We start from the raw sequence: 26,626 nt of genomic DNA on the forward strand, positions 1-26,626 counted from the left end.
ATAATCCTCCAGTGCTTTTCCAAAATGGCGGCCCCCAGTAAACATGTAGGGCGTTACGTCCACCGACACAATCGCTTTATTCTAAACAACTTTGAACAGTTATGGATCCACAGGTACGTTTTCTATGATGATGCCCAATATACATGTGCATACGTGTACATTTCCAGGTGCGTGTTTCCTTTAGTGGGAGAAAAGCATCACCCTCAGCGTGCTGCTCAATGGTAGAGAAGAGGTCACATAACGTCTCAGATGTACCCAACCGACATTAAACGAATTAGAAGTCATCATAATACCATCATATTCTTTTCAGGGGCTTTGGCAGGAGTGCAGCAGTCGGTCAACAAACTGCATCAGCCCAAACAGGTACTCTATCTGTCACTGTGATTGACAATGACATCCAGTAGAGTAGTTCAAGAGCAGAGTTTACTAGATACTGTTCAGTGTCGTGTGTCATAAATGATAACAGCTTCTCTCTATTTCTATCACAGAGTCTGCAGAGGCTATAGTCATCCCCAAAAAGAAAACATGGTATATGTAGCATTCATTCATTCTTTCACTCATCCATTCACTCTCTCACTCACGATTCATGCTGTGTTGTGACTCTGTTTCCAGGCCTAAGGAGGCTGTGCTGCAGGCCCTGGCCTCCACAGTCAACAGGGTGAGAGCACCACCATATTGTCTATTTGTCAGACTGTAGTTAACCTGTTAACCTGCTTTATAAAGCTGAGGCCTGTCTGTATGCTGACCGTCTGAAATTACTTCCTCCCCAGGACCCCACGGCTCCTCCCTACGTGTTCCAGGACGACCCCTACCTGACCCCAAGGACCTCCGCTGAGTTTGTACGTCAGGGGCCCCATGTGAACTCTCTTCCCTTCTCTCTTCAGTGGAGAAATCACTGATCTGACATGAGTGGATTGGTAACAGCTTTTCGGAAGAGCACAGGATTTCACCTATCCTGGCAGATCAGAGTTTACTGTACATCCAGGAGAGGAGGAAGGAAGGTTGCTGAGTGTCAACATGGAGACAAGGGAGTCTGGAGCTGCTGCTATCTAACCTCAGCTCTGACTGATGAGTGCTGTTCTTTCTCTCTTGCCCCCTCTTAGCAGAGTGTAGCGGTCGGGAGGGGGTATAGGGTTTGACCATGGCCTGGAGGTAGGAGAGAGCTGTTCCTTTCTTGGCCCTGTAGGCTAGCACCAGAGTTTTGGATGCGAGCTGCTACTGGGAGCCAGTGTAGAGAACGGAGAAGGGAACTTGTATGGGAGAACTTGGGGTGGTTGAACACTAGACGAGCGGCAGCTTTCTGGACAAGCTTTAGAGGAATATGTGTGTGTGTTAGCGTAGTTTGTGTGTGTGTTAGTGTAGTTTGTGTGTGTGTTCAGAGTGATGCAGCAGTGTTTATGTCCTCTAAAAGGACTCCTCTCCTTGTTTCTGCAGAAGCTGTACTCACTTGCCCAGGAGTCAGGCAGGACAGCAGCCAAGTACTTTGTCAACTCAAATCCTAAGTTCTTCCAGAAGGACTTTGCTGAACCACACATACCAGTGAGTTGTGGGCTGCTGGACAGCATCATACTTCTGCGACTCGTACTACCTTTAATACAGATATCAACGTGTGTGTGTGTGTGTGTGTGTGTGTGTTTGTGTGTGTGTGTGTGTGTGTGTTTGTGTGTGTGTGTGTGTGTGTGTGTGTGTGTGTGTGTGTGTGTGTGTGTGTGTGTGGTGTGTGTGTGTGTGTGTGTGTGTGTGTGTGTGTGTGTGTGTGTGTGTGTAGTGTCTGATGCCAGCATCTCAGGAGCTGTGTGTGGAGGAGGTGAGTGAGGCAGCGCTGGTGGAGAGGATCTCTCTGAGGAAGGTCAAAGCTTCTGTGGACATGTACGACCAGCTGCTACAGGCTGGTAGGTCACACACACACACACACACACACACACACATATTTTATGTCACAGATCTCAGTCACCTCTCAAAGCCAATCTGATGTGTTTATTCATCTTTCCAATCAGGCACGGCAGTCTCTTTGGACTTGACCAATGACCTGCTAGACCTGATCTGTTTCTATGGAGACAGGGACCCTGCACAAGAAGACAAGCCAGAAACGGAGGACGCGGTGAGACGTTACTATGGAGATGTTGCTATGGAGATTACTGTGGATCAGAGGGACATCTTGAGGTTCAGATAACCGTACAGCAACAACAGTAGAACTGATCTGACCCTGTTCTGACCCTGGTCTAGTCCTGTTCTGACCCATGTCTAATCCTGGTCTAACCCATGTCTAATCCTGGTCTAGTCCTGTTCTGACCCTGGTCTAGTCCTGTTCTGACCCATGTCTAATCCTGGTCTAGTCCTGATCTAACCCATGTCTAGTCCTGGTCTAACCCATGTCTAGTCCTGGTTTAGTCCTGGTCTGACTGTGTGTTCTCCCCCAGGAGGAGGTTCAGGAGGAGGGCCAGAAGAGGAAGGGGAGGCCGAGGAGAGCGTCAGACCTGCTCCAGGTGGTCTGGAGGTGGGCTAGTTAGGCAGGAGATGGGGATCTAGAATCACAGCATAATCACAGAGCGAACCGTAGAATATACAGGAGTTCTAGAACCACAGAGCATACAGGAGTTCTAGAACCACAGAGCATACAGGAGTTCTAGAACCACAGAGCATACAGGAGTTCTAGAACCACAGAGCATACAGGAGTTCTAGAACCACAGAGCATACAGGAGTTCTAGAACCACAGAGCATACAGGAGTTCTAGAACCACAGAGCATACAGGAGCTCTAGAACCACAGAGCATACAGGAGTTCTAGAACCACAGAGCATACAGGAGTTCTAGAACCACAGAGCATACAGGAGTTCTAGAACCACAGAGCGTACAGGAGTTCTAGAACCACAGAGCATACAGGAGTTCTAGAACCACAGAGCATACAGGAGTTCTAGAACCACAGAGCGTACAGGAGCTCTAGAACCACAGAGCATACAGGAGTTCTAGAACCACAGAGCATACAGGAGCTCTAGAACCACAGAGCATACAGGAGTGATGTGATGCTCTTTTTGTGTTTCAGGGAGAACAACAATGCAGAGAGGATCTTTAACCTGCTGCCTGAGAGAGACGCACGCTCCTACTGCACCCTCATCAGAGGCACGGTCAAGGTCAGTAGAGACATGGTGAGGGTCAGTAGAGACATGGTGAGGGTCAGTAGAGACATGGTGAGGGTCAGTAGAGACATGGTGAGGGTTAGTAGAGACATGGTGAGGGTCAGTAGAGACATGGTCAAGGTCAGTAGAGACATGGTGAGGGTCAGTAGAGACATGGTCAAGGTCAGTAGAGACATGGTGAGGGTTAGTAGAGACATGGTGAGGGTCAGTAGAGACATGGTCAAGGTCAGTAGAGACATGGTCAAGGTCAGTAGAGACATGGTCAAGGTCAGTAGAGACATGGTCAAGGTCAGTAGGTACATGGTGAGGGTCAGTAGAGACATGGTGAGGGTCAGTAGAGACATGGTGAGGGTCAGTAGAGACATGGTGAGGGTCAGTAGAGACATGGTGAGGGTCAGTAGAGACATGGTCAAGGTCAGTAGAGACATGGTGAGGGTCAGTAGAGACATGGTCAAGGTCAGTAGAGACATGGTGAGGGTCAGTAGAGACATGGTCAAGGTCAGTAGAGACATGGTGAGGGTCAGTAGAGACATGGTGAGGCTCAGTAGAGACATGGTCAAGGTCAGTAGAGACATGGTCAAGGTCAGTAGAGACATGGTCAAGGTCAGTAGAGACATGGTGAGGGTCAGTAGAGACATGGTGAGGGTCAGTAGAGACATGGTGAGGGTCAGTAGAGACATGGTGAGGGTCAGTAGAGACATGGTCAAGGTCAGTAGAGACATGGTGAGGGTCAGTAGAGACATGGTGAAGGTCAGTAGAGACATGGTGAGGGTCAGTAGAGACATGGTCAAGGTCAGTAGAGACATGGTGAGGGTCAATAGAGACATGGTGAGGGTCAGTAGAGACATGGTCAAGGTCAGTAGAGACATGGTGAGGGTCAGTAGAGACATGGTCAAGGTCAGTAGAGACATGGTGAAGGTCAGTAGAGACATGGTGAAGGTCAGTAGAGACATGGTGAGGGTCAGTAGAGACATGGTGAGGGTCAGTAGAGACATGGTCAAGGTCAGTAGAGACATGGTCAAGGTCAGTAGAGACATGGTGAGGGTCAGTAGAGACATGGTGAGGGTCAGTAGAGACATGGTCAAGGTCAGTAGAGACATGGTGAGGGTCAGTAGAGACATGGTGAGGCTCAGTAGAGACATGGTGAGGGTCAGTAGAGACATGGTCAAGGTCAGTAGAGACATGGTGAGGGTCAGTAGAGACACGGTCAAGGTCAGTAGAGACATGGTGAGGGTCAGTAGAGACATGGTGAGGGTCAGTAGAGACATGGTCAAGGTCAGTAGAGACATGGTGAGGGTCAGTAGAGACATGGTGAGGGTCAGTAGAGACATGGTCAAGGTCAGTAGAGACATGGTCAAGGTCAGTAGAGACATGGTGAGGGTCAGTAGAGACATGGTGAGGGTCAGTAGAGACACGGTGAGGGTCAGTAGAGACACGGTGAGGGTCAGTAGAGACATGGTGAGGGTCAGTAGAGACATGGTGAGGGTCAATAGAGACATGGTGAGGGTCAGTAGAGGTGGTCAGGGGGGGGTTGTAACCTAGCTGTGTGTACCAGTACGGCGCCTTCTCTAACCAAGGTGTATGTCTATGTCTGACCTCCCCAGTATGGTGCTTGCTCTAAGGCCTTCAACGCTTACACAGACCTGCTGAACAACCGGCTTACTGGTGAGTAGAGGAGGAGGAGGAGGAGGAGGAGGGTGATAATGGTGATGGTGCTGATGCTCCAGTGTGAGCTGAGTCGTCTCCTCTTGCTCCGCCAGCGGACGTCCACACCTTCAGGGCCCTGATCAGCGCTGCTCCGGAGGTCAGAGAGAAGTACAATGAGAAGGTGGAGCTGCTCCTGGTGAGTCTATCTCTCCGGAGGACGGCCCTGGAGGGGTGTGATGGAAAACACCTTTCTCCATCACACCCCTCCAATCTCTCTCTCTCTCTCTCCTTCTCCCTCTCCCTCGCTCTTTCCTCCTTTTCCTTTCTCCCTCCCTCCCTCCCTCCCTCCCTCCAGGAGCTGTTGAAGCAGATGAGTGATCAGAAGGTTCCTCCCACCCTGCTCACCTTCAACGCTGTCCTGAAGGCTCTGCGTCGCTGTGGGTCACTGGGGCGTACCCAGGCCCTGCACACGCTCAGCGAGATGAAGGCTCTGGGCATCGGTCAGTAGGGAGAGACACACACACACACACACACGTACTAACATACATCCCCATCAGTAGAGTAGTTACGCTTCAATCTCTGCTCTTTCTGTCTCCAGCCCCCAGTCTGGCTTCGTTCAACCACGTCCTGGGCATCTTCTATAAACCAGGTCAGTAGAACTGCTCACCTGGTCTGGTCACCTGGTCTTATTGACTTGGATCTCTGGTTCATCTGTCCTGCTCTCCTCTCTCTCCTCCCCCCATCCTCTCCTCTCTCTCCTCCCCCCATCCTCTCCTCCCTCTCCTCCCCCCATCCTCTCCTCTCTCTCCTCCGCCCATCCTCTCCTCTCTCCAGCCTCACAGTCCCAGGGCCAGACAGACATCCTGCAGGAAGTGATGTCAGAGGTTACAGGAAAGAGCTTTGTGTGTCAGGACCCAGATGACGGTAGGTGCTGTGGGAGATTCTGTGTCTGTGTTCCTGTTGCCCGTCAGGCTTGTTTGCAGTCTCAGCCCTCTGTCTCTGTCTCTCTTCACAGTGCAATTCTTCTCCAGCGCCATGAGAATAGTAAGTTGCGTGTGCGTGTGTGTGTGTGCGTGTGCGTGTGCGTGTGTGTGTGTGTGTGCGTGTGCGTGTGTGTGTGTATATACAATAATCTGTGTGTGTCTCTGCAGTGCCTGGGAACCAAGGACATGGAGCAGGGCTACCGGTTGCACAGCCTTCTGGGACAGGGCGAGAACTGGAGGCTGCTGGGAGATTCCTACCAACAGAGCGTCTACTAGTGAGTGTCTCAGTACAGACACACACACATACGCTGCCACTGTGATTCTCCTCTCCTAACGGGTGTGTGTGCATGTGTGTTTCTCGTCTCCAGTGGCAGATTTTTCACCCTGCTGTGTATGATGGAACACATAGATGTGGTACTGAAGTGGTATAAAGACCTGATTCCCTCTGTGAGTACACACACACACACACACACACACACACACAAATGTATGTATATATCTGTACACAAACACACCACACTACTCTATGGGGTGTGAAAAGTGCCATTTTGGTTGCTTGTTCCAAGCTTACTTGCAACGTGTATGTATGTATGTGTGTATGTGTGTATGTATATACATACACACACACATACATACATACACACACGTTCGCGTTAACCAGCACAGCTCACTACAAAACATGCGCACATGCGCAGTAGTTCGATCGCACTTTAAATGAATGGGGGAGCTCACGTGACCGAATGACTGTTTGCGTTGTGAGTTGTGAGCTCAGTGGTGCGTGTATGTATGTATGTATGTGTGTCTGTGTGTCTGTCACGTGTACCACGAAGGGTTGCTTGTTCACACATTACAAGACCATGTGTGTATGTGTGTGTGTGTGTGTGTATGTGTGTATGTATGAGATCGAACATAGCCTACATACATACATACATACACGTTCGTTCCACGTTCGTGTGTGTGTGTGTGTCTATGTTTCGACTCGCTTAATGAATGACTTCGATACATCGCTTAGAGAATGAAGACGACTATGGTAAATATAGCACTAAAAATATTAATATCTGCGTGGTTAGATGACAAGACCATGCTTTGTGGGTAGATCGTATGCCAAATCAATTTGTTTTTTTGTTTAGATGGGGGAGAGCCGGGTCAAAAGTCGCGCGGGACTAAAGTCGCGTTCCCATTTTCTCTAGAATGACTGGACATGCAAATATGTGGTTACACATGCCTACACATATTACCGTGTACGAGCTCCCTTCAAATTTTGGGCGCGATCGCAGCATATTTGACAGAGATATCGATGGAAAACCACTTTTGCCCCATATAAGTAAAATCATGGTCTCATAAGCATTTTTCGATTGTAAAATTGTGTTCACTTGTTATAGTTTGCAAACATATGCAATTTTCTTAGCATATCTACTGGCTACATGATAACATAGCTTTCAAGTTTCGTGCGAGCAAGTCGTGCCTGCAAGCCAGGGAGAAATGACAGGAGACCGTGGCAGGACAAAAGTCGCATCCCGTAGAGGGACAGAAGTCGCATTGTGATGGCTTAGAACCAGAGGGGTGCGCGAGTGACATTTGGGCAGAATGAACAGGTGAAATGAAAGCTCTCGAAGAGATCTTTTTAATGCTATTGGTCAGCTTTGTATGCAGTTTTAATGTGAAAGATACATCTTAAATGCAGTCAAGACAAATTATTTTGCCTCTTAACTTTTGTCAAACCCCCTGGTTCCAGTCAATTGGATTATATAGGCTACTTTCGTTTACAATGACGTTACCTTATGAACACAAATAGCTTAACCTATAGGCCTACATAAACACAATAGCCTAAAACCATGTTTATTTACAATGTATTTTCTTTAATTGACAGCATGCCAAGAGTTAGGCTGAGGAAAACGATGCGCGGTCTCTTTTTAGCCCTGAGACCATCAGGCAGGCAGCTCAGGAGGTCGTTGAAGGCTATATATTATTATGATATTATGTCTAATAATACATTCGTTTTGTGTTCATAAGGTAACGTCATTGTAAACGAAAGTAGCCTATATAATCCAATTGACTGGAACCAGGGGGTTTGACAAAAGTTAAGAGGCAAAATAATTTGTCTTGACTGCATTTAAGATGTATCTTTCACATTAAAACTGCATACAAAGCTGACCAATAGCATTAGAAAGATCTCTTCGAGAGCTTTCATTTCACCTGTTCATTCTGCCCAAATGTCACTCGCGCACCCCTCTGGTTCTAAGCCATCACAATGCGACTTCTGTCCCTCTACGGGATGCGACTTTTGTCCTGCCACGGTCTCCTGTCATTTCTCCCTGGCTAGCAGGCACGATTGCTCGCACGAAGCTTGAAAGCTATGTTATCATTTAGCCAGTAGATATGCTAAGAAAATTGCATATGTTTGCAAACTAAAACAAGTGAACACAATTTTACAATCGAAAAATGCTTATGAGACCATGATTTTACTTATATGGGGCAAAAGTGGTTTTCCATCGATATCTCTGTCAAATATGCTGCGATCGCGCCCAAAATTTGAAGGGAGCTCGTACACGGTAATATGTGTAGGCATGTGTAACCACATATTTGCAGGTCCAGTCATTCTGGAGAAAATGGGAACGCGACTTTTGTCCCGCGCGACTTTTGACCCGGCTCTCCCCCATCTAAACAAAAAAACAAATTGATTTGGCATACGATCTACCCACAAAGCATGGTCTTGTCATCTAACCACGCAGATATTAATATTTTTAGTGCTATATTTACCATAGTCGTCTTCATTCTCTGAAGCGATGTATCGAAGTCATTCATTAAGCGAGTCGAAACAGACACACACACACACACACAGACACACATACATACACGCACTTCTCAAGAGTGAAAACAGCGGCAACACATTCGGTGACGTCACGCGGAAGTACGGTGGCTACCGCGCTTGCGCAAGCAGTTTCACATACAGCTGCGCTGGTTGTAACGAACGTGTATGTTTGTATGTATGTATGTATGTAGGCTATGTTCGATCTCATACATACACACATACACACATGGTCTTGTAATGTGTGAACAAGCAACCCTTCGTGGTACACGTGACAGACACACAGACACACATACATACATACATACACGCACCACTGAGCTCACAACTCACAACGCAAACAGTCATTCGGTCACGTGAGCTCCCCCATTCATTTAAAGCGCGATCGAACTACCGCGCATGTGCGCATGTTTTGTAGTGAGCTGTGCTGGTTAACGCGAACGTGTGTGTATGTATGTATGTGTGTGTGTATGTATATACATACACACATACATACATACACGTTGTAAGTAAGCTTGGAACAAGCAACCAAAATGGCACTTTTCACACCCCATACTTTTCACACCCCATACTACTCATGCTTGGAGCTCTAATCGTGTGTGTGTGTGTGTGTGTGTGTGTTTGTGCGCGTGTGTGTGTGTGTGTGCGCGTGTGTGCGCGTGTGTGCGTGTGTGTGTGTGTGTGTGTGTGTGTGTGTGTGTGTGTGTGTGTGTAGCTGTACTACCCCAACCACCACGGTATGATGGACCTGCTGCAGGCTCTGGACACAGACAGCAGACTAGACATGATACCACAGATCTGGAAAGGTGGGTCAGGAGCAAGGCTCCGAACCGGTTCAAGGAACGGAAACGAAAACCGAAAACGAACGGTATTTTACGAGGAACAGAAACAGGAACGAAAACGAAATGGTCTTTAATTGTTCCAGAACAGAAACGTTAATTTGAAATCTTTAAAACCGGTTAATAACGTTATTTTTTCGTTCTTTGTAGTAGGCCTATATAACTTAAAAATAATTGTAAAAAAGAAGAAAGCTGAGCCTTTTATGGCCGAATAGGCTAAATTAAATTAATTAAATTTGTAGCCTTCATCTTGTCCTGTTTTTGTAATGTAGCCTAGGCCCCTAAATCTGTTATTTCACAGTCAGGATCTTAAATGCTTGCTTAGCGAAATGAAGAGATTTAGATATTACAACAACACACAACATGCATAGCCTAGTTCCGACTAGGGATGTGCGCAGCGACTATTTTCACTGATGACTAGACGGTGGTTTTTGTAACCGATTACATGACTAGTCTAAAAACAGGATTCCCAAGTTTCTACAACAAGTGCTATTTAGAAAAATTGAGGATGTTTCTCAAACTCTGCAAGCTAAGATGCATGACTATTCTTGATGTTTCCCAACCACTCAGCGGCAGCCAATTTGCACGCGTTGCGCAGGGCTGTCACACACTCTCCTTTGTTTTCCAGTGCAAAACAGTAGTTCAGCCTGTCCTTACAGCTTATTACTTAGCAAAGATATCAATGTGATTTATTTTGTTTAATTGAAGAAGAGTAGGCTAGCCTATAGCCTGTAATGTTTCAGTAGGCTAAAACTAGATTTCACATAAAGACCGCGGATGTCAGAGAGGGCAATAACGTTCGAAGGCAAATTTATTCCAACATTGGTCCACAAAGAATGATGCAAATAATAAAGTGAAAGAAATAATAGCCTACTGTGCAAATATAATGTTTGATATGGACCTGCCTACTGTGCAAATATAATGTTTTATATGGACCTGCGTGTCTGCAATAAAGTTCCTCTATCTTTATAACCAACATTCAGCGGAAGCCAATTTTCACTCGTTGCGCATCTCGCTCCAAGTATGGTTTGGCTATTTAAAACACGGAGTACAGTTGCTTGGATGTATACTAGTATGCATAAACCTATGTTTTGCGAATTTAATGGTCTGCCTCCTTCAGAGTTCAACTCGGCAATTAGGCTGTGAAAGCGAGCGCGCCTCTTGGAATCTAGTCATAGCCTATTGTTGCACAGATTTCTGTCACGTCTTGACTTTCACAAACCAAATGATTAGGCTACATTAATTAATATGAGCACCCTTTAGTGACAATGTGCCGTGCAACCCTGATCATTGAATAGCATAAGTTAAATGACTATAATATTAAAGACCGTGGATGTCAGACGATAGGCTACGTATTAGGCGTATAGGCGCCAAATCCGGAGCTCCCATACAAAAGGAACGCAGCATAAACAATAGGGATTTTGCAGATGAATGAATGAGGTGACTAATTATTTATAAATAACATAAAACATTATAAAAACAAACAATAGGCCTACAGGCGCAGAATAAAATAGCTTGCAGCAACAGTACAAGAAAATATTTGTACAAGAAATACTGTAGGCCTATAGAGTCTTAATAGGCTAACACCCCCGGAACGGTGAACGGAACGTTATTTTTCGTTCTTAACCGGTTCAGGAACGCTATGTTGGTGGCGGAACACGAGAACGGAAACGTTAAATATTCTGGTTCTGCTCGGAGCGAACCGATTGAAAAATAATTTCGTTTTTAAGCCCTGGTCAGGAGTCAGGCTCTCCTTGCAACATTTATAAATATAAGTAGGCTACCCACTGCTGTAACTAAGCAGCATCAAAATGATGAATGGCCTCATGCAACCATCATGATTTCAATACTCAAAACAGAATGTAAGCTTACGAGATCAGGATGGTCTCACAAGGCTAAAGCCAGATATCAGGGAAGGGAAGTCACCGCCAGGCAGATAGACGACGCAACAACAACCAATGACTGTTTTCTCCGCCCCCCCCACAGATATCCGCCGCCTCGGCCACGACAACAAACCTGATCTGGTGGAGGAGGTGTTGGCGCTTATGGCCAGAGAAAAACACAGTCCTGAGGTAACATACACACACACACACACACACACACACACAGCTCAACACCTGCAAAACTGTGGAGATGGTTTTGGTCTTCAGAAGGGTTCCCCCCCCTGTCTTGAACGGCTTGACGGTCTGCTCGGTCGAGTCATTGAAGTTCCTCTGTGTGTGTGTGTGTGTGTGTGTGTGTGTGTGTGTGTGTGTGTGTGTGTGTGTGTGTGTGTGTGCGTGCGTGCGTGTGTGTGTCTCAGGTCCAGGAGGCGTTTGCAGTGTGTGCACTGGATGTGCGGGGTGTGTATGAGCAGGGTGACCGGGGACGGCCCAGTCCAGAGTGGTCGGCGTCCGCCCTCACACACATCACCTCCCTCCTGCTGGCCGCAGAGAGAGACCAGCAGGCCTGGTGAGACCGGGGGAGAGGGGGGAGGAGGGGAAGGGGGGGGGGAGGAGGGGAAGGGGGTTCTTGGGGTGTACCTGGGGTCTGAGAGTGTCAGAGTTGTCATGTGAATCTCCACCTCTCTCCAGGGACATGCTGAAGCTGTTCAAGACCCAGAACAGGGTTCCATCGTAAGTCTGTCTGTCTGTCTGGATGTTTGACTGAATGCCTACTGGCCCATCTGTTTTCGTCACGTGACTGTGGTTGTGGTCTTGATATAATAATCCCTCCATGCGGTGATGTGGTTATGATCATTTCCTGTTCCTCTGCAGTGAGCAGCTGCTAGAGGACTTCCTGTCCGGCTGCAGGCGCGCTGACGCCTGTGAGAGGGCTGTGGAGCTGGTGCAGCTGTCGGCCAGCTTCTGCCTCTCCTCCACCCCCAAGCTGGCTGGCAGGGTGCTGCAGGAGTTCAACCTGACCAATGAGCAGAGGTATGGACACACACACACTGCTACAACCTACACAATACACACACACAACTCCACCTTACACACCTTCCATCTGTATCTGGCTATATCTCCTCCCTCTCTCCCTGCAGGGCGGTTCTGTCTGAGCTACAGGTCACAGCCGAGGTCAGCGAGTGAAAGCAGCAGAGGCTGCTGGGACATCTTACTACAACGTGGAACAGTGGCTGTTTATCCGTCTCCTGTGTGAACTGTCTGTCAACATAATAAACTGTTATATGATCAAACCTGAAGCCAGCAGCCCTTTCCTGACATCCGGCAGATATATGTACAAACAGCAACATCAAAAACCAGGGTTGTACACTGCAGGTGTATTCAAGAGCCACATCTCAGGTACCTCCTGCTCTCTGAAGTACCCATGTACTGTAACCTGTTTTTGAACCAGATGTGTAAAGGCGCCTACCTGCAGTGAGTGAAAACTGGTAATATAATAAAAAACAAACTGGGATCTTGTCAACATCCATGATTTATTGATATATTAACATTGACAGGGTGAAGAGAGCATGACAACATGGATTAGGTATTTTAATCATTTATTTGATCCTCCACAACAACTCTGGCCAATAATAAAGCACCAGACAGAAATGAACATCCAATAGAACGGTGTGTTACAGGAGGGTTGGAACGAGTCAGTTAGTGTAGGAGCACCCATGCTAATGGAGCTGCAGTGACATGTCCTGTCCACCAGGGGTGCAGCAGGACACCTGCCATAGTAGAATCATATGTACACTCATCATAGGTACATTCAAACACAGACCACAGGAATATATCCCTAAATAGATAAACAGTCCTGTCTACTAGTGAGGAAGGACAGTACCTTGTCCTGGAGAGTTGGGGCAGGACAGTAGTTAATTACCATAACAAGGACAGCAGCAATGCTACATCCTATCTTCAGAGGTACAGGGGGACATGTTGCTAAGTGCTCTGCGGTTGCTAACTCCCAATCACACGGTGGCTTACTCCTGCTAACTGAATTAATCTCATTCCATCTCATTAATATTCACAAATTACACTCCACAGAGGCTGCTGGGAAGGGAGGATGGAGGGGGTGGTGGTGGAAGGCAGGGTGTGGTAGGGCGGGGCTGGGGGTCAGGGGGTACGGGTGTGCGGTAACTACGGGGCCTGTGTGGTGCCCAGCCCCACCGCGTTGGCGTAGGCTGACAGCAGGCTGACCGCCTGCCTGGTCTCCAGGGTGAGGCGCGCCTCCGTCAGCCAATCTTGGGCCACGCGGCGGGCCTCGCCCCTCAGCTGGTTGAGCAGCTTGGCGGCCAGCTCCAGGTCTCCGTGCTCCAGGCTGTAGGAGGCGTAGGCCAGCAGGCGGAACACGTCCAGGTCCTCGGCCGCCAGGGCGGCGGGCGGGGCCTGCTGCGGCTCCTCGAACAGCAGCGCCGCCTGCAGGTAGGACAGGAAGTACTGGTACAGGCTGTTCCGCGTCTCGTCGATCAGCGCCACGCGGCGCACCAGCCGCCGGAGGCCGTGGAAGCGGGCGCGGAGCGAGGCCTCGCTGTACACGCCGCGGCTCAGGGACTCCGCGGGCAGGGCGGAGGCCAGCGCCAGGGCGAACTCGTTGTGGGCGCAGCTGTGCCGGATGACCTGGACGGCGGCGTCCAGGGGCTCGGTGGGGGCCTCCGGGGACGCCGTTTTCAGGGTGTAATTCAGAGCCTCCACAGACAGCCACAGCTGGTGGGCCTTACGAGCCTCCTCCTCCGCTATCACATGACCTGGAAACACACACCGCAGCAGCTCAGACACATGGTGCGTGTGTGTGTGTGTGTGTGGGCGGGCGCGTAGCATGCGTTTCTTACTGTCAATGGCCTCATCTATGCCCTTCAGCCTGGCGTAGGCAGCGTTCATGTCCAGAGTGAAGCTGTCCAGCTGCTCCTGGGTCAGCCGGCGATACTCCGTCTCCTGCTCCAGCGTCTTACTGTTCAGAACCTGGGAGCGGTTGTAGCCGTAAATTGACTGCACTTGTTCTCCAAAGCGCTTTACAACGGCCTCTCATTCACCCATCCACACACCCATACAAGGCACTAGCCTGCTCATTGGGAACAATTTGGGGTTCAGTGTCTTGCTCAAGGACACCTCCGGTCACTGTGCGGCCTGCTGGTGGTGTGTGTGTGTGTGTGTGTGTGTACCTCCTCGGCTTCAGCTCGTAGCTCCTGCTCCTGGACTTTCAGCACGTCTCTCAGGTGGTCGGTGTGGGCGGCAGCCTGGCGTCGCAGCTGGGTCCTCATCTCAGCCTCCATCACCTCACGCACCTCCTCCACCTACACACACACACGCACGCACGCACGCACGCACACACACATGGGCAGATGCGCATGTGGGGGAAAAAAAATGTTTCAATACCAGAGAGACTTGTTTCAGTCCTGGTGGGAGCTACTGGCTCCGCCTCCCCTCAGAGGTTATCCTGATCCCGCCTCCAGAGAGGGTTCTGCATGTTGTCTTTGTGCCATAACATTGTACAGCTGATAGGAGCGTTTACAGACAGAATTGAGCACGCTCTAACTCGGGTCAGATTCAATTATAGGCTGAGGATGCAAACCTCATCCCTCAACCAGTCAAACCTCATCCCTCAACCAGAACACTCATGCAGAACATGCAAACCTCAACCAGAACACTCACTACTCTAGCTTCCATTTCTTCTTCTTACACTACACTGAGTAACTACACTCCAGACATTAGCTTGGTCCCAGCCCTTTATTCACTATCCTCCAGACATTAGCCTAGTTCCAGCCCTATATTAACCATCTCTCGTGATATTAGACTGGTCCTGGCCCTATATTAACCATCCCTCCAGACATTAGCCTGGCCCGAGCCTTATAGGAACTCCATACCAACCTTCTTCTCCTGCTCCAGCCTCATCTGTTCCCTGTTGTGCTCCAGCGCCGTGGTGACGGCGGCCTCCTGGGCCCTCAGGTCCTCGGCCTTCAGCTGCGCCAGCGCCGTCTCCAGGTGGACCTGCTCGCGCACGCGCTGCTCCGCCAGCTCGCGGTTCAGCTGGTCGATGCGCCGGTGGGCGTGGGCGATCAAGGAGTTCAGGTCATCCTGGCTCAGCTTCCCTGCTGGCCACACAGGAGGCACGGTGTTAAACTACACCTCCCAAAGCTCCACCACCATAAAACTACAACTCCCACAACTGCACTAGAGACAAGCGTGTACTTACTGAGCCCCTTCCAGTTGGCCTGGACCTCCGGAGTGATGCTGTCCAGCTCCTTCTGGAACTGCAGCTTGGCCTCCGTCACCAGGTCACTGTACTGAGACACAATCTTAGCTTCCGCCTGGGCTGTCTGGACCTGCTCACAGACACAGACACACACACACACACACACACACACACACACAAATGAGTGTATTAGCTGTTAACGATAACCCATGAGAGCTTATTCTGTGTACCCCCATGCTGACTGAGGCTCCCCACCTTGGTGACCACGCTGTCCAGGTCCACCACCATGCTGTGCAAGTGCTCCTCCGCTGCCAGGATCTGGGGTCTGGCTGCCGTGATCTTAGACTCCTTCACTCCCTCGATCACTGCTCTCAACTTCTCCAGCTCCCCCCTGAGACACACGCGCGAGCACGCACACACACGCGCACACACGCGCGCACACACACACACACACATACATCTATTTTCTGAAGCCCAGCCCGCTGCAGCGTGTTAATCTGTGCCAGGTGGGTAGGTCTGCAGCAGGTGAACAGGTATGTGTGGGTGTGTATGTGTGAGGTGTGTGTAGGTGTGTAGTCTTACTTGGCCTGGAGGACGGCAGCTCCGGCCTCGTCCACACAGTGACTGCGTCCGCTCAGGGCGTCTTCTAGAACCTTCCACTGGGCCGACTTCTGATCTGGGGGCGCCTGGACACACAAACAGGCTTCAGTATGTGTTGTTGGTGTATGTGTGTGTATGTTAGAATGTGTGTGTGTGTGTGTGTGTGTGTGTCTGTTAGAATGTGTGCGAGTCTCACCTCGGCCTCCATTGCTTCCTTCAGCTTGTGTGTGTGGCGGGCGATGGCCTGCAGGGCAGCCTCCTGGGCTCCGATGGCCTGCAGGGTCACCTTGGCTGAGCTGGCCAGGGACTCCTCCAGACTGGACGACAGGGCTGAGGATCAACACACACACAAGTCAGGTCATGGTTACACATCAACGTGTGTGTGTGCGTCTGTGTGTGCGTGCGTCTGTGTGTGCGTCTGTGTGTGTGCGCACGCGCATATGTGGCGTGTGCCCGCATGTGGGATTGTGTGGTGTGTGTGTGTGTGTGTGTGTGTGTGTATGTGTGTGCCCGCGTGTGCCACCTACAGGCCAGCAGGTCCTCCTCAGCCAGATCCTGCTGTGCCAGCCTGGCTGCCACCTCCTCCCCCGGGCGCTCAGTCAGGGCGGGCGCGGGCGCAGGCTCGGGCGCGGGCGCATGCTCATGAGCACACGCTTTACATTCTTCTGCTAAACATACAGATACACACACTTAACATTCTTCAACATGGAACACACACACACAGATAGGACTCCACAGTGACAAGCCCAACGCACTCTCACTCATACGCACAGCCCAGAGAGAGAGAGAGAGAGAGAGCAGTCCGCAGTACAGGTTCATGCAGAAGAGAAGGACAGAACAGAAACACACAGAGCTTCGCATGCAGGGCGGATGGGCTGAAGTCCATTTCAAAACCCAACCCCTCGATTCAGAATCAAAACCACAATCTGCAATTGTTCAATTCAGATTTGAAATCCCTGAATTGACTGAATTGAAATTGAGAACTCAGGAGAGAGTTCAGGACCAGAGGTGGGTGGGTAGTAGGAGTGTGAGACAGACCCTCATGACAACCAGTGGTGATGAAGATGTCACATCAACAGGAATGAAGTGACCATACAACAACGGCATATCATGCAGAGAAGAGGAGGAGGAGAGGAATTAGAGGACGAGGAGGAGCGCTAGAGGAGGAGAGCAGAGTATTAGAGGAGCATTAGTGACCCATGCAGTCTAGGACATGCCCTGTTCGTGGCCCAGCAGACAGCCATGCAGCCTGAAAACGCCAGGAATGTGGCGGTGAGGGGGCTGACCTGCGGGGGAGTCCGGGGGGGGGCAGGGGGCCCTACCGTTGTCGTGGGTGCCGGCGGCGGGCACTATGGGCACATCGCTGATGGCTGATATGATGTGAGCCGCCTCAATAGAGGCCTCTGCAAAACAGGAGATCCGTCACTGAACCAGTACCAGTGCTGAGCTGGTACTGAGCTGGTACCGAGCTGGTACCGAGCCGAGACTGGTACTGCGCTGGTACCAAGCTGGGACTGGTACTGAACTGAGACTGGTACTCTGGTACCTAGCCAGGACTAATACTGGTACTGGTTCCTAGCCAGGACTGATACTGGTACTGAACTGGTACTAAACTGGGACTGGTACAGCCCAGTAGAGCAGCTCGGTCGAGCAGTGAGATCACAGAGCAGCTCTAAGACCCGGAAGCCCCACATTGCTGTTCTATCTTAGCCTTCAGTCTTTGTCTGACTCCTTTATGTACAGAGCTTTTCCTAAACACACACACACACACACACACACAACACACACAACACGCACAACACACACAACACACACAGGCGTGGCTCTACAGTACAAGCCTGACTCCTCAGAGAGAGAACCTAACATTTATTTATGAACCATCCGATTGCAGCAGTCACGCATGTGTGTGTGGGTGTGTGTGCGTGTGTGAATGTGTCATGCAGCGGTTAAGAGCCTTCAGTCCATGATCCTCTGATAGATCTGACTGCACAACGATGCGGTGCTGTCGGGTCAAAACAACAGATCTGTTCTCTGGACAGGAGAGAACGACAGTCAGTAGAGTAGAGACAGTAGAGACAGTAGAGACAGTAGAGCCTCACCCTCTATGGTCTGTGGGGCTGGAGGGGCGCGCTCAGGGGCAGCGGCCTCCACTGGAGTCTCCTCCCTCTCTGCTTCCTTGGGCAGCTTGGAGTCTTTAGACACCTCAGACATGTAAGAGATCTGTAGGGGCTCCACCTTGGCCTGAAGAGCACACACACATACACACACACACACAGAAAACACACACACAAACCACAAATCCATGCGAAAGACACACACAGACACACACATCAATGCATCTCAGCAAATGTTGTTCTCTGTCCAGATGTTGATGACTGTGATAACTATAAACAATCAGCACAATCCTCATGGTGTTGTTCTACATGGTTTTGTTCTACTGCACTATAAATCCTACTGTTGTTGGTGTTGTCCTACTGTTCCATGTGCTGCTCAACTGTTCTATGCAGTGTTGTTCTGCTGTTCTAGTAGGAGTAGTAATAGTAGTAGGAGTAGTAATAGTAGTAGTAGAAGTAGGTACTTTATTGATCCCCGGGGGGGGGGGGGGATTGCACTGTTACAGCATCAAAAGATAACGAAGTAACACAATCCAGACTAGATACACATGTATAATAGATAGCCTACAAAATATATAGAAATCCAAATATACAATAGTGCAAATAATTCAAAATGATGTTGTGCTACTGTTCTACACTGTGTTGTTCTACTGCTCTAGGTGTTCTAGGTGTACATTGTGTTCTTGTTCTACTTACAGGTTTCTTCTGTAGCACAGTGGGTGTGGGGGCAGGTCCTAGCACCAGGCCAAACAACTGATTGGAGTAGGGGACAGTCTTCTCCACATTAGCCCGGAACTTGGGGTCCCAGTTGGCGTAGAGGACAGTGCCACCCAGGCCGCCACCCACCGCCAGGAGACTGGCTGCTGCCACCTGCCCTGCTGACACCCTGGGGCAACACCACACAGTCAGAGTGGAGACAGAGACACGGACCAGGCAGCGTGGGGACAGCTACCAGGCAGTCTTTCTGTCTCCTAACCTGCCTGTCTGCCTGCCAGCCTGTCTGTCTGCCTCCAAAATGTCTGTCTCTTAGCCTGTCTGTCTGTCTCCTAACCTGTCTGTCTGTCTACATAACCACAACCTACCCTGATGCTCCTGTGGAGGTGTAGCGCCGGCATGGCTGCAGGGGGTGGAGGGCTGCATTCCCACACAGGCACTTCTGGAGAGGAGAAGAGGTACACACTGAATACACAACATCCATACACTGACTTCAGCACTACATTATCCTCTTAGTCATTTGTTTAGAAAGGAGATGCACTTGTGAGTCCTGGCTGACTAACTAAGTTAAATGCAATTATTGAACGTCGCTTTGGATAAAAGTGTCTGCTAAATGACTGTAATGTAACAGCTAAGATCACTTAACAGACACAATATCATACACCACATCAGCAGGACCTTGGTAGCATTACATCATGAATCACAGTTTCACTGTAGCGGCCATTGCGACTATCCGCTGCTCAACATAGCTCTGTCAAATCAGATCCATGCAATGGTTCACCACTCACTCACACCACATAGGATTCACATCACTGACAACAACAGTGCATTTCAGAGGAGAGGGGTGTCTAGAAAGAAAGGTCTGCTTCTGTTACTTCAACCTGTCTAGTTGTTCCACATTTGGGCAGTAACTACTACTAGAGCTAAAGCTTTGATTACAAGGTCATGTACCCTTGGTACAAATATGACCCCTGCCCTTTCTCTTTCTCTCTGTGTCCAACATGGGGCTGTCCTGTCAGTCCAGCGGGATGACCATGTGTGACATGGGGCTGTGACGGGGGTCCTGTCAGTCCAGCGGGATGACCATGTGTGACAAACAAGACCACCTGGCGACCACGCAACGTGTTGTCTGGTGAAGCTTGATCATTGCCAGGCAGTGGAACCAAACGAACACAGAAACGGATCATAAGGAGCCGCTGAGTCCTGCCTCCTTACAACAGTATTGGTGCGTGAAAGTGTCCCTCCCTCGGCCTCTAACTCTCACTCCCTCGGCCTCTAACTCTCACTCCCTCGGCCTCTAACTCTCACTCCCTCGGCTTCTAACTCTCACTCCCTCGGCCTCTAACTCTCACTCCCTCGGCCTCTAACTGTCCCTCCCTCGGCCTCTAACTCTCACTCCCTCGGCCTCTAACTCACACTCCCTCGGCCTCTAACTCTCACTCCCTCGGCCTCTAACTCTCACTCCCTCGGCCTCTAACTCTCACTCCCTCGGCCTCTAACTCTCACTCCCTCGGCCTCTAACTCTCATTCGCGAGGCGGTCCAGTCAGTCAACCAAACGTCTCAGTCTTTCCACGACGAAGCGAGTGCTACGTGTTTGACGTATCGTTCGTTACGTTCGTAGCTATCAATGAAAACCATTAACAATCTCCCTGGGTCCTTCGTCCATTCACGGTGACTGTGCATGCAGGTTACAACCAGAATGTGAAGCAGGTGAAGTATTTCAAGGCCGTAAAGGGTGTATGTGCATGTCCAGATAGCAGCAGGGCGGTACAGGCCCAGTCACCGCTGTGGGTCACTGAGTGACCGCTCATCTCTGATAGCCATGCTAGCTAAGCTAAGCTAACAGTCACATTGTGTTCTTACCCGCGCTGCACCATTTGCCCCTTTTAAGCAGACTCGCAGCATTGTGGTCGGTACTCCCTTGCTTCGTGAATTATAAGAAATGTTATTTCAGCTCAGCAAAGCATTATAAAAACGGTCAACCTCAGATGCAGTTAGCTATCCACCCCCCAACACACGAGATTTCAAGGCACCTCTACGCCCTGTGACAGAAAAGACGCGCATGCGCACTGGGTACGCCCATCTGCGATGAAATGTCGTCATGGGTTCATAGTTGACGAGTTATCAATATTTGGTCAGTTTTGTCACCGTGCCCATTCGCGATGCCCAACACTCAAATGCAAATTACAGTTTAGACCCAGCAATGGACATTCTGAAACTATATGCCTGACTTCTATGATCTGTGGGCTTTAGACACCGTGTTGTAGCAGGGTAGCCCTTATGAGTTGCTGGAAATTGCAGTCTAATCCAGTCCACTATCTGTGTGTGTCCAGGCTGCTGGTCTGGTTGGATCCGTTGGTCAAACACTCACAACATATCACATCTCATATGAAAACTCAGCTTTATTTGATGACAAAATGTTACATGTCAAAGCTCTCAATTCTCTGGTCAAACTCCACCAACACAGAGGACAAGGATGAATGAGTAGGACTGTTAACATCCTTCATAAATAATATTTTTCTGTTGATGACACATGGACATGCTCTGGGGGCCAGCTACAGACCACTCCAGGTAAAGGCTCATTCCATATGATTATTCTCAGGTTTTACAGGGAAAGAATGCAGTCATATAATTATTAAGTTTCAAAATATCTCTCCATTGTTAAATCATTATTACATATAAATTCACATGCCTGAAACTAATCTCTGAAAAGAAGCCAGGGACTGGTAAGTAACAGAGACCAGGGATCAGACCATAGACACTGGCCTTGTATCGGGCTTTGATCAAACTGATCCTCTATTGATCTGTAAAGGTTAGATGTCTGGGGAGCAAGTGCTGTTCTGTGGGGTTGTACTTGCATCAGAAATAAACCTAACCAATCTCTCATTTTGACATTTTTGTTGTTGTTTCAAAGCAACATAATAAGCTACGATCTAAACAAAAAGCAGATTGATTCCCAATGCTTCTCTATTATACTAGTTTGAATGAAGACTAACATTAGCAGGAGGATGTAGTGTGATTCTGCTGTGACCCTTCTCCCTCCTCCCCAGCCCCAGAGACAGACAAGAGGACACAGCCAGGTTCTCCATGTGACCTTTAAACCTAACCCTTTAAGTGCACGAGGCAGGTGTGACGTCAGACCATGGAGGGTCAGACAGGAAGTCTGTTATTGTTCTTCTTGTTCCAGTGGGTCTGCCCCTGGCTTCTTCTTATAGGGCGGCCAACGGCACACGGGGCAGCAGTGGCGTCCCCCTGCCAGCCAGACCACAATGCACTGCTGGTGGAACACGTGACCGCAGGGCAGGCCCATAACCAGGAAGTCTGTCTCGAAGGTCTCCAGACACACCACACACTCTGTGCAGCGCAGCATGTCAACCGGCCACTGGGACCAATCTACTTTTTGCTCCTCCCTCTTCTTGCATGGCTCCTCCCCAGGGTTGCCACGGTGACCACATGGCACGGCACCAGAACACTCCTCTTGTTCACTGTCGGAGCCCTGGAGCTGGGTCTGGAACTGCGGCTTGGTCTGAAACTGGGGCTGGGACTGGCTCTGGCTCAGTGTTGTAGTATCCTGGGTTTGGGTCTGGGCCTGAATCACTCCTAAACCGTTCTGGTTTTTGCTGGATCCTGTTTTACCCCGGTCCAGGTCTGTGCTATCCATTATTCTAAAGTCCGTGTCCCTCCCCCCTGCCCCGCCTCTGTCAGTCTGACACACCTGATTGGTCCTGAACCTCCAGGTGGGCAGGGCCTGGATGTAGTCGATGGGCACTAGGGGGCGGAGCCACAAATCGGGAAACGCCAGCCTCTCCAGCAGGAAGTGGGGGTCTTCGTCCCAGTCGGACTGCTCGTGAAGGAATTGGCGTGAGGCCATGGGGTGCACCAGGTAGCTGCTGTACCAGTCCCACAGGCTGCACAGCCACTCCAGGTTGTTGGGGCTCTGCTCCTCATTACCGCACCTTCTCTTCCTCTCAAAGTAGTCGACGAGGAGGCCGTGGGCCAGGTAGGTGCTGAGGAACAGAGCGGGGTGGGAGGAGTAGAAGGTCCAGTCGGCGCGCACCCAGGAGGCCAGGCGTGTGGTGTCGGCGTAGCGGAGGAGCTTCAGGCTGCAGGCGTAGAAGGCCTCCAGGTAGGGCAGCTGCAGCAGAGCCAGCACCGGCAGCCAGGACATCAGCAGCAGGGAGTTGTAGGTCCCCAGGGTGCTGATCAGCACCACGAATCGCTTGATACTGGCGCCCTGGGTGACGAACAGGTCCATCCAGGCCAGCAGGTTGACCATCACCAGGCTGAGCACGAACACGTCGTTCACCTCTGGCTGCACGGAGCGCAGGAATGTGTCCATGGCCGCCAGGGAGATGAACTCCCCCGTGCTGTTGCCGTAGCGGTAGATCCCTTCCGGCATCTTCAGGATGTAGGAGGGCGTCTGGGCCACGCCTACTTCCTGTAGGCTGCTAGCATTGCCCCAGTGGCGCACATCCACAAAGATGAACTCGATGCGTCCGGTGAACTTGACGCTGAGCGCGGAGAAGAAGGCCGGTGGCGTGGCCAGGCGAGCGAACAGGAACATCTTGATGGGGTGTGATTGGCTGGGACGCCACTCCTTGGCCAGCTGCTCCGGCCGCCGCAGCGTTTTGATGCGCGACGCCACGTGGGCCGTCATCCACTTGAAGATGTGCTCGGTCTCGATGCGCCGCCCGTCATACTCGCGTAGCATCACCTTCCCTTTGGAGGCGTAGGTCTGAGGAACCGACATGATCAGGGTGGACTTCATCCAGCCACGCTTACGACAGTACCTGCAGCACAAACACAACAACACACAATCACACCCTGAAAACCTGCAGCACAGACACACAACAACACAACCACACACTGAATACATGAGGGGTGTGTGTGCGGATTGTAAGGTTTCTAAGGTGTGTAGAGTGTGCGGGGTGTGCACAAACAGTTTGTGGGATGTGTGTGAAGTAGGGATGTACCCGACTCTGAATTTTGTGAGTCAAATCAGATTTGCCTGTTCAAACCAGAGATTCGACAATTCGTTCCTCCTTTCCCCCCCATATATCTAGGCTGAGGGGAGACTGCGGAAGTCGGGACAGTCAAACTCAGGCCGCGCAATAAAAGACGCCTATTCTTCAGATGGAAAAATATAATCCGCTTCTTTATTACTCCAAATGTTAAAAATAAATACCTGGGTGAGCAGCAGCAACGTTGGAGACAGTGTGGACAGATGAATGCCAATCACTCACACATATTTTGGTTCTGTATTAAGATAAAAACATTCTGGGAGAGAGTATTTGGAATTCTGGGAGAGGTTTTTGGTTACGGGATTCCCGGTGACCCCCGGATTGTGTATTTGGGTCTGATAGCAGATGACGTAATTCAGAAGGAGGACATTTATCTCTTTAAAATCTTAACTCTCAGAGTATGAGGTTTGTGTGCAAAGAATGTGTGAGGCATGTGTGTCCCTCTCACCTGGAGTCATTGGAGCAGTTGAAGGTGCCAGTGCGAATGCCAAACTGAGAAACCTTCTGGACCATCTTCCCCCAGTTAGCTTTACTCAGTAGGGCGTCTCGATCCTGGGCAATCACCTACACACACACACACACACACACACATACACACACACACAGGGGATAATAACCATAATGGTGGTTTAGTGAGGCCCACTTCAGCAGTGTGGGAGTGTATCACAATGTATAAGTGCAGTGTAACAGGACTCACTGTGTTGCTTGTCAGTATAGCTCAATCTCAATCTCTGACTTAAAAAAACAACAACACAAGGGACCAACTCTCATAAACACCACTTTCACTTTCAGCTATGCCACTGAAAAAAGGCTAGCGATTCAATTGCAAGAGTGGGCGAGTGAGGAATGATTTTAACCAATTCAACTCGGTCCCACGGGAGTCTCTATGGTCCTGACCTGAACCAACCAGATGCCGTCCTTGGTGTCCTCGACCAGCTCGTAGAAGTGCATCTCTCCACTGAAGGAGGTGCTGGAGTCTGACTGGACCTGCTGCTCCTCGTTCTTAATGGCCGAGTAAAGCTCCCCCTGCATCAGGTCACCTGCAAGCAGACAACACCACAGACTTAGGTCCTGTACGTACCCAGCCACAAAACTTTGGGAGGTAAAGGTAATTTAAGACTACAGTGTTCGGTGGAGTTTGTGCCCTTTGCTCCAATTCGACTATCATTATGGCAGCAGCCGCCCTGACGGAACCCAGTGTTTAGCGATATGTTGTTTACAGGTGCTTATCTCACCTGACTTCTCCACTAGCTCCCGGACATCCCTCTCACCTGGACATCCCTCTCACCTGACTTCTCCACTAGCTCCCGGACATCCCTCTCACCTGACTTCTCCACTAGCTCCCGGACATCCCTCTCACCTGACTCCTCCACCAGCTCCCGGACATCCCTCTCACCTGACTCCTTCACTAGCTCCCGGACATCCCTCTCACCTGACTCCTTCACTAGCTCCCGGACCTCTCACCTGACTCTTCCACCAGCTCCCGGACATCCCTCTCACCTGACTCCTCCACTAGCTCCCGGACATCCCTCTCACCTGACTCCTCCACTAACTCCCGGACCTCTCACCTGACTCCTCCACTAGCTCCCGGACCTCTCACCTGACTCCTCCACTAACTCCCGGACATCCCTCTCACCTGACTCCTCCACCAGCTCCCGGACATCCCTCTCACCTGACTCCTCCACTAACTCCCGGACATCCCTCTCACCTGACTCCTCCACCAGCTCCCGGACATCCCTCTCACCTGACTCCTCCACTAGCTCCCGGACATCCCTCTCACCTGACTCCTCCACCAGCTCCCGGACATCCCTCTTCTCCGCCAGACCCGAGTATCCCAGTCCGCGACACTCCAAGATGGTCTTCAGCTTCTTGAAGCTCAGAGTCACCGGGTCAACCAGCTGTGTGGCGAAGATCCCCGTTTCATACCAGACAACCGCCTCGAAGAAGCGTGCCAGGACGAACAGTACCATAAAGTACAGCAACAAAAAGAAGAGTTTCAGCCACATCTTACTCTGTAAGACGGTTACTGTAGTTAGTGGATCAAGTATCAGGCCCTGTGCCTTCTTCTCATTGGGGGTTCAGGTTTAGATTTGGTCGAACGTACGTCAGCGGTCAGTCACTCCAGAAGAAACGCAACCTAGTTGAAAGGGACTTCCAACCTTTTAGAGAGGGTCAAATGTTGACAGCCAGGGCGAATTTTTGGCAACAATAATTCGCAAAGGCCCTAAGGCCAACTATTCGTTCTCGAAGTGTCCACCATTTTCACAAATAGTTTTGGTCACACACACATCTTGAAGCGAGCGAATGAGACGGGAGAACTAGCTTAGCGTGACACTAGGAGGGCCTTCTTGGATACAAAGCCAAACAACCCGGCGTAGACAACCGACAACAAGCAGAAAAATACCCCTAAAACAACGGATGCGTCTTTTCAATCGTTTGTATGTAAAGCAAGCGAAATATTACTACGAGGATACGATGTTCTATGCAGCAGAAGGAGCTGATCATCGTCTTTATGGCCTGATCAGCTGGTGTACATAACAAAGTGACGCTACTGACGTAGCCGGAGACGTCACGGCATACAGTTCCATACTGGTTCCACATGTTCAGTAAACAGATTCCTAAATAAAAGTCCCCGTAGAATCCAAGGAT

The 26,626-nt window shown here is 50.2% G+C and overlaps 3 protein-coding genes across 6 annotated transcripts; 1 reads left to right on the forward strand and 2 right to left on the reverse strand.

Annotated features, from left to right (window-relative positions):
• Positions 1-24: 24 nt before the first annotated feature.
• ptcd3 (pentatricopeptide repeat domain 3) lies at positions 25-12,631 on the forward strand (the record flags this gene model as incomplete). Its single annotated transcript, XM_084448393.1, has 24 exons — positions 25-113; positions 311-363; positions 489-528; positions 613-658; positions 771-839; positions 1,435-1,539; positions 1,769-1,892; positions 1,998-2,101; positions 2,421-2,497; positions 3,042-3,129; positions 4,740-4,800; positions 4,896-4,978; positions 5,138-5,282; positions 5,381-5,431; positions 5,617-5,706; positions 5,798-5,826; positions 5,934-6,040; positions 6,134-6,212; positions 9,290-9,380; positions 11,400-11,485; positions 11,716-11,864; positions 11,987-12,028; positions 12,170-12,328; positions 12,436-12,631. 24 exons carry the CDS (start codon positions 25-27, stop codon positions 12,479-12,481), a joined length of 2,013 nt encoding a protein of 670 aa, XP_084304519.1. The 3' UTR covers positions 12,482-12,631.
• Positions 12,632-12,809: 178 nt separating this feature from the next.
• On the reverse strand, positions 12,810-20,986 carry immt (inner membrane protein, mitochondrial (mitofilin)). 4 transcript variants are annotated; one of them, XM_084448867.1, is made up of 14 exons: positions 20,820-20,986; positions 19,324-19,397; positions 18,938-19,127; positions 18,227-18,368; positions 17,450-17,530; positions 16,655-16,795; positions 16,324-16,457; positions 16,110-16,213; positions 15,783-15,918; positions 15,528-15,657; positions 15,203-15,426; positions 14,497-14,628; positions 14,167-14,296; positions 12,810-14,082 (listed from the first exon to the last, which is right to left on the reverse strand). In XM_084448867.1, exons 1-14 carry the CDS (start codon positions 20,859-20,861, stop codon positions 13,475-13,477), a joined length of 2,268 nt encoding a protein of 755 aa, XP_084304993.1. In that variant the 5' UTR covers positions 20,862-20,986; the 3' UTR covers positions 12,810-13,474. The 4 variants fall into 4 exon arrangements, with proteins under 4 accessions (XP_084304993.1, XP_084304991.1, XP_084304992.1 ...); XM_084448865.1 differs by having other exon boundaries at positions 16,655-16,792; positions 17,414-17,530; XM_084448866.1 differs by having other exon boundaries at positions 15,203-15,423; positions 17,414-17,530.
• A 411-nt stretch (positions 20,987-21,397) lies between these two features.
• On the reverse strand, positions 21,398-26,478 carry rnf103 (ring finger protein 103). The gene is made up of 4 exons (XM_084448871.1): positions 25,758-26,478; positions 24,875-25,017; positions 24,426-24,541; positions 21,398-23,746 (listed from the first exon to the last, which is right to left on the reverse strand). Exons 1-4 carry the CDS (start codon positions 25,981-25,983, stop codon positions 22,123-22,125), a joined length of 2,109 nt encoding a protein of 702 aa, XP_084304997.1. The 5' UTR covers positions 25,984-26,478; the 3' UTR covers positions 21,398-22,122.
• Positions 26,479-26,626: the final 148 nt, after the last annotated feature.

The sequence above is a fragment of the Borostomias antarcticus genome (genome assembly GCF_949987555.1).
Source record: "Borostomias antarcticus genome assembly, chromosome: 14".
In the NCBI taxonomy this organism is placed as follows: domain Eukaryota; kingdom Metazoa; phylum Chordata; class Actinopteri; order Stomiiformes; family Stomiidae; genus Borostomias; species Borostomias antarcticus.

Coding starts and splice junctions, on each gene's coding strand:
- immt (XM_084448864.1), bottom strand. CDS start 20,861: ATGCTGCGAGTCTGCTTAAAAGGGGCAAATGGTGCAGCGCGG. Junction 19,398..20,819: donor GGGCAAATGGTGCAGCGCGG/GTAAGAACACAA, acceptor TCTCCTCTCCAG/AAGTGCCTGTGTGGGAATGC. Junction 19,128..19,323: donor ACCTCCACAGGAGCATCAGG/GTAGGTTGTGGT, acceptor GTGTTGCCCCAG/GGTGTCAGCAGGGCAGGTGG.
- rnf103 (XM_084448871.1), bottom strand. CDS start 25,983: ATGTGGCTGAAACTCTTCTTTTTGTTGCTGTACTTTATGGTACTGTTC. Junction 25,018..25,757: donor GGAGCTGGTGGAGGAGTCAG/GTGAGAGGGATG, acceptor GTCTGCTTGCAG/GTGACCTGATGCAGGGGGAG. Junction 23,747..24,425: donor AACTGCTCCAATGACTCCAG/GTGAGAGGGACA, acceptor TTTGTGCTGCAG/GTACTGTCGTAAGCGTGGCT.